At 42.1% G+C, this 6,581-nt stretch overlaps 1 protein-coding gene across 1 annotated transcript in view; it reads right to left on the minus strand. All coding sequences in view use genetic code 11, as the record gives it.

The window, feature by feature from the left end:
• The window catches only part of EGR_01934 (Ankyrin-2), a gene marked incomplete at both ends in the record, with an annotated part of 59,314 nt that overhangs the window by 36,361 nt on the left and 16,372 nt on the right, over positions 1-6,581 (minus strand). Inside the window, 5 exons of the mRNA XM_024491183.1 lie at positions 1,122-1,319; positions 2,253-2,450; positions 5,704-5,901; positions 6,279-6,377; positions 6,454-6,552. Of these exons, the coding sequence (XP_024354326.1) occupies positions 1,122-1,319; positions 2,253-2,450; positions 5,704-5,901; positions 6,279-6,377; positions 6,454-6,552 (792 nt within the window). The remainder of the gene's footprint in view (positions 1-1,121; positions 1,320-2,252; positions 2,451-5,703; positions 5,902-6,278; positions 6,378-6,453; positions 6,553-6,581) is intronic.

Genomic DNA, 6,581 nt, shown 5'->3' on the forward strand with positions numbered 1-6,581 from the left:
AGAGTTTGAGCTAACGCGTATTCTTGTAAATGATCCATACCACAACGTGAAGAGTAAAATTAACGCTTTTCTCGAGTCCAAAAATCCCGATTCATGATGATTAAATAAAATCCCAGTGGCAGTGAAAACGAGTGCTCATTTCAACCCCCTAGAAAGCCTCCTAAGTAGGTATGAAATGTGTACCTATCCTTTCATCAATAGCACAGCCAGGTGTTTCTAAGCTGATCGGGAATGCAGGTACATGCGTGTAGGTGAATAGGCATAAAAAGGTCACAATGACCTCAGCAGTGGCTTAAAATATGATGGTCAAAACAGATATTCTGTCAGTTTTATCACAAATAATAGATTCCACCCACTCTATTAAAAGTGATGCTCATAGCTACAAACAGCAAAACAAATGAGGGTATGGAGGAGCAATGGTTCAAAGCAGCGATTGCAAATGGACAAATTGGATTCTTTAACACATCACATTCCTTTTATTGTTCTAGCATAAGTCAAATTGTCATTATTATTTAACTAAATCAACTGCCACTCAAAACTTTGGTTTTTAAGCTTTTGAGTAATTACCCTCGGATTAAGAGCAACCCACAACTGCTTTATTGTTTTCGGTCCAGTCAATCTGCTTGCAATGCGATTTCGTGCAACTAGTTACCGTAAAGCTATAAATAACAAATGCCACGCTGGTAGCCAACGTATTAAACCCAAAACTACAATCACTCAGTGAATGAACAAGTGAACATGATAAGCAAGTGAAAAAGCAGAAGCATTTTTTGTTGGTAAGAAAACGTTTTCCTCGAAACTGAATTCCTTCAAGAAATCGTATCGAAACCATCGGTAAATGGGCAATACATTCAAGCCTAAGAAGTGCGCCTAATAGATGCTTTAAGTGGTCTGCATTTCCAGTTTCCTGCAACGTATATAGTAAAACGAGTGATAAATGTGTAGACCTTGGACCAAAGGAAAAACGAATGAGTGCGATGATTCTCCATCACACCAAATGTGAAACAACGCCTGTGTAAAACGGATATTACTTTTGGCCCGCCCTCTCATTCCCAGTGCGCTCACGCCAAACCCCAAGTACGCAAAAGCTGAGGTCACAAACGGTGTCTACGCCGACTTACCGGTCTATCAGCCTCAGCATCGAACTCAAGGAGGAGTTGGACAAGGGGTACGTGGTTGTAGTGCGCGGCCATGTGAAGCGGCGTGAGACCGTTGCGACCCACCGCGTTGACCAGTTCGGGTCGCATCACCTGCAGCAAGGTGCGCGCTGCCTCCGCGCGACCTCGCTTCGCAGCCAAGTGTAGAGGACAGAAACCACGCTACAACAGAAGAATATGTAGAAGCTTTTCAGCAGTTTGAATCCGGACTAGGGGACCAAGGGTGGATAAGGGTGGTGGTAACAGTTAAAATCGCGAACGGAGTTTCCGATATCGTTAAAGATTTTTGCCAACTTCAACATTACAGACTTTCGCTAGACATCCACCCTTCCACTTTGAGATCTGTGAAACTAAAATTTTGGCTCAGATGCTAATGAGCTTTCAGTCAATGCAAAGTATATTCAAAATAGTTAGAGCTAGGGCTCCAGATGTTCTGAAAGTGGACTATTCAAGATTCGCTTTCAAATTAGGGGGAATGACGTTTACAAATCACACTTGTGCAGTTGTAAAGATAAAAAAGATGATGTGCTCACAAATGAACGTAATAGTGTGATTTTTAAGTCAGTGTTGGAAAAAAAAAATTGTAGCTGACGATAGAAAGATTCAAAAGTAAAAGAAGATAATGACATGATGACAGAGCAAAGACCCTAGATACCCGGACATCGGACGATAAGATGATTACCAGAAGACTAAACAGAATGACGAGCGTAGAAAAGGATAACCCGATTTGTGAATCGAAAAAAAATTAACGATTATAAATCTGCAGGCAAACGTAGTGTTGGGACATAACTGGATGATGAAATAGTTGACAACCAAAGATCGCCCCATGCCGCCACTACTGACTGAGAAAGGTCAAAACACAAAAATGCAATAATAATGAAGAGTGATGCATCAAACATGGCAAGAGACGTTTAGATATATCTAGACGGGATCAATATTTTCATGCAAAGTGAATCTTGGAATTCTCCAAAGGAGAAGCAAGTGACTTATCACCAGTAACTCAAAAATTGACACGCGCACAGTGCTAAGAAAACAGCACGGCACAGACAACGTGAGATAATTAAACGTTTGCAGACGAGGTCGACGACAACTCACCCTGGTCCTGGCATCAGGATCAGCTCCACTGGCTAGAAGGCACTGGACAATGTCGGCACGACCGTCTTTAGCAGCGATGTGGAGAGCGGTGTAGGCATCGCGAGTGGTCATGTTGGGATTGGCGCCGAACTTAAGCAAGAGAAGGACCATGTCCGCGGAGCCGCAAAGCGTAGCGATGTGTAGCGGTGTCTGGTCATCCTGCGGGAGTCGGATGAAAAGCAAAGAAGTTGTAGAGTGGTTGACATTTACCCGTTTATCGGTCTATCCTTTTATCCACCTAACCATCTGCACATTCATCCAGCTAGCCAACCATCCACGCATCCATCAATTCACTCAACCACCCATATATTCGTTCGTCTATCCACCCGTCCATATATCCGCCCACCTACTCAATCATTCGCAAGGCCTTTTTCCATCCATCGGTCTGTTTGTTCCCCAGCACGCCTATCTAACCACATATCTTCACAAAAAGATGGCTTACCATGTCTTAGCCTTCAAATTATATTTGGAAAAATTCCTAACAGTATATTTAGGCAAGAATTAAGTGAGAAACATTAATGAGCCTTTAGTTTACTTCTTGGAGAAAAGAAAACAAATTAGTGCCGTTTGCCAATTACATCCTTAAACTTTTCCTTACCACGGTAGGAATATGAAATGATGGGAATTCGATGAAGTTTTCTCTGTTCACATATAACAAAACATTCACCTCGCAAAATAAAGTATCTCACAGGAGTATAAAGTGAATTAAATAAGTGCCTAGATGAAATTGTATGAATGCTAGAAGAAAGGTGATTTTCAAATCGGATAGAAAGAGAAGTACCTCCGACAATTCACTGTTCATTAATAAATTTGAGAGATTGGTCTACAGATATGGACACAGGGGTTTGAACATTCGACATGAAGATTAACTAACATGTAAATCAAAGACGAAAATGGGATAGTGATTCGATATTTACTCTCCAGCAAGCGTTTGTCAGAGCCTCGTCCCCGAAATAGACCCAATGTACCCCTCGAGGTAGTGTACCCTTGCTGCGGTGGAATTAAATTCACCCATTTTAACGCACAAGTGGGTCTTAAAATGTCCGGTCTGGAGTAAAAAGAGTACTCACTAATTACCATTATTCCCGTTTTCAATAATAGGGATAACACACCCATTGACGAAAAAAGTTCTAATTAGAGAAGCTCTTTCAAGTATTTGGTAACACTCGAGAGAACACATAATGCACAAAGAGGGCCGAGGAAGAACAATAAGCCCATGGACATGACTGGGTGCAGATACGCAAAGAAAGTGGAACGAGCCAGATACGAAGAGGTAGTTGGAGAATGCTATGCATAATTAAGCAGCCCTAGCACGCGCAAAAATCTCCATATTACCTGGATACTGCAAGCAGAGGGGTAGACGACCGGGTGGAGGAAGTAATAAGAACAATAGATGTTGTGAGGCTACCTTTGGCACAGTTACAAAGGTTATAAAACCTATGGTAGGGTGGCACCAATTGGTGATTTATTTATTTAGTGGAAGTAAGTATACTACCGTAAATAAAAAACAGTGAAACTCAATCCCCCTACTAATGAGACGGTTTTGCATGGAAGCGAAGATGCTCCTACATAAACACTGGAATTTTGAATACTAAAACAAATCCTTTAAAGATGTATTTAAAAACTGTATTAAACCAATCATACTTAAACTCTACGGTTGATTTTGTAAGTTCTACGGATACCCGCGACTACCTGAACTATTCCAAGATGGAAAATAGCTTTTAGTTTAAATAATCACGCAATCTATTCAAGAACTAGAGGCATGTGGAGGAAGGGGGGGAGAATGGAACATAAAAACCAAATTCACTGGAATGGTAGCAAGGGGTGAGGTTTGAGTGATTTTACCACAATTGGGTCATAACTATTAAAACAGGTCGTAGGCATTTGAAAACTTGATTTACGTGTTACAATAAGTCAGCAAGAGCAAATTTGACTGCTGTTGCTGTCGCTGGCATTGGCCTTGCACCAGTTCAGTAAACAGCTTAAAACGGTTACATTGGCAATTCTAAGACCTCCCATGTGGTCTCGACCAGTCGGTGGTATAGGAGGTTTACTGGAATCCCAACGACAGATGATGCAAACAAAATTTGTCCACATTCATCGATACTTTGAAGAAGCGGGTAATTGGCCAGTGCTACTTAGGAGAGGGTGAAATTTGAAAAAATGAAGTCACAGACACGACAGTTTTTAAAGCACAATAAATTGCCCAGTGAGTACTTCTGGTCGTCTGGTATTTGAACGAAGAACCGGGACGAAAATGACCCAAGAGCGATCGACATTATTTTTTGCGGAAATCAAGGCTCTAATACATCATACGTACATGCATAGACCTCGAGACTTTCGAACAGACCCATTAATTAGTCATAAAGCTTCAGCTGTCAGCAAAAACTGCTTCTCTATGTGATTTGCAGTCATATTAGCAAAAAGTAAAATAAATAACCTCTTCATGATGATAATTTTTAACGCGTTTTCATTGCACGCATCGCCTACAAGCCCTGTTTAAACAGTGGCTCTCCACTCATGATCATCCGATAAAAAACGTTCCATCTCTTTTATTGCCCTTTGGCAGTAGACAGACATTAGTTATTATGATAATGCTACCCCAAAAGCTTGGCTTTGCAGGGGCGGTAAAGTGGTGAAACTTTTTACGACTCTCATCGAACATGGGAAGCGTTACATAACTCTACAACGGAAATACAAATGACGTTTTCAATCAGTTCAACACCTTTGTACAGTGTCATGGATTGGAGGTATCATTTTTGGGCTTTCAAGGTAATTACCAACATAAAGCCGAGAAAAGCTTAGTTCACAATGACAAAATAATCCTATTTTCCTACTCGTGCTGCATTGATGTTCCGTCTACTAGAAAGAAGGAATTCTGTTTGTGCCTTACTAAACAATAGGTGGCGAAAAAGCCGTCTTAAATTAATTTTCTGTTGGAAGTAACATCTGGTGAACTAAATGAAGAGATCAATCTTGATTACTCCTCCTCCTTCCGCAGCTCTCGTATAGTCCAGGTTATTGTAGGGACATAAATCACCCGACGGAAGGCAAACTAGTAGGGCGGCACTACACGTAAATTGCCAGGCACTAACAATATGACTAAACCAGTTTTATTTCCGACAAATAATCGGCAAAAAAGGTTCTTTTGAAGGCATTTTGTTTTGATACACGAAGGGTGTTTTCATACGCCAATCACACAACGTGGAACGCATGCCAAGTTTACCAAATTCCTAAAAGACAAGGTCAAGAGTTTTGTATTGAAAGCAAACATCCCAATCACATACCGTAAAAAAGGATTAGATTTCATCACTATCCTCATACATTCAAGTACAGAAGCTAAAAATACGAGGAAATTTCTAAGTGATCGAGACCCACGTTTCAACGGAAGTCGAGTGGAAAAAAAATATACCTTCGCCTTGGCGTCAACAGCAGCTCCGTGAGTGAGCAGGAGCTCAGCGACTTCCAGATTACAAGATCGCGCACCCAAATGGAGGGGCGTCTCACCACGCATCGTTGCCTGTTCCACTGAGGCACCGTGCTCCAGTAACAGACGCACCAGGTCCGGGCTCCCGATGAATGCTGCCACATGTAATGGGGTCAGTCCGGCCTGGAATAATAGAAAAAACTGGGAATGAGTACTGTGACCACTGTTTTGGGTATCCACGATTTCAGTCACTTCCTCCACACTAAATCCCACAAGATGATAATTAAGCCACCTGCAGACTCGTACGCGTACGACGTCTTCGAGGAAGATTCAAGCAAAACACATAAAATGGTAACCTCAACCTATCCACCACGAATGAAAATGTCCTTACAGCATCCCCACTAAGTGAGCTGGAGATCTTACCACAGCGATGCAATCCAATGCCCTGAAAGCATTGAAAACGACACACGTATGAAAGATAATCCACAATTACTGTCTCTACAATGCTTGCCAAACTCTTCTGATAAGGCCATAGCATTAAAAAAAGGCCAAGCACATACCTCTGTAGTGCTGGAGATCTGCGCACCTCGGTTAAGAAGCAGTTCCACCACGGGGATCTTGTTCTTCTTACAGGCGATATGGAGTGGCGTGAATCCGTTCTGTATGGAGGGAGAGACAAGAGCTTACCATAACAGAAAGGAACGCAATCATCAAAAACGAATAGAGAAGACTCACCAGAGCACGCGCATTCATGTCACAGCCCCTTTCGACGAGAATACGGGCCACCTTCAAGTTACCACAGTGAGCAGCTACGTGGAGGGGATTGAGGAAGTCCTGTTGGGTTGGAGGAAGAGAGGTGAACG

This window comes from Echinococcus granulosus (genome assembly GCF_000524195.1).
Source record: "Echinococcus granulosus chromosome Unknown EG_S00008, whole genome shotgun sequence".
NCBI classification, from domain to species: domain Eukaryota; kingdom Metazoa; phylum Platyhelminthes; class Cestoda; order Cyclophyllidea; family Taeniidae; genus Echinococcus; species Echinococcus granulosus.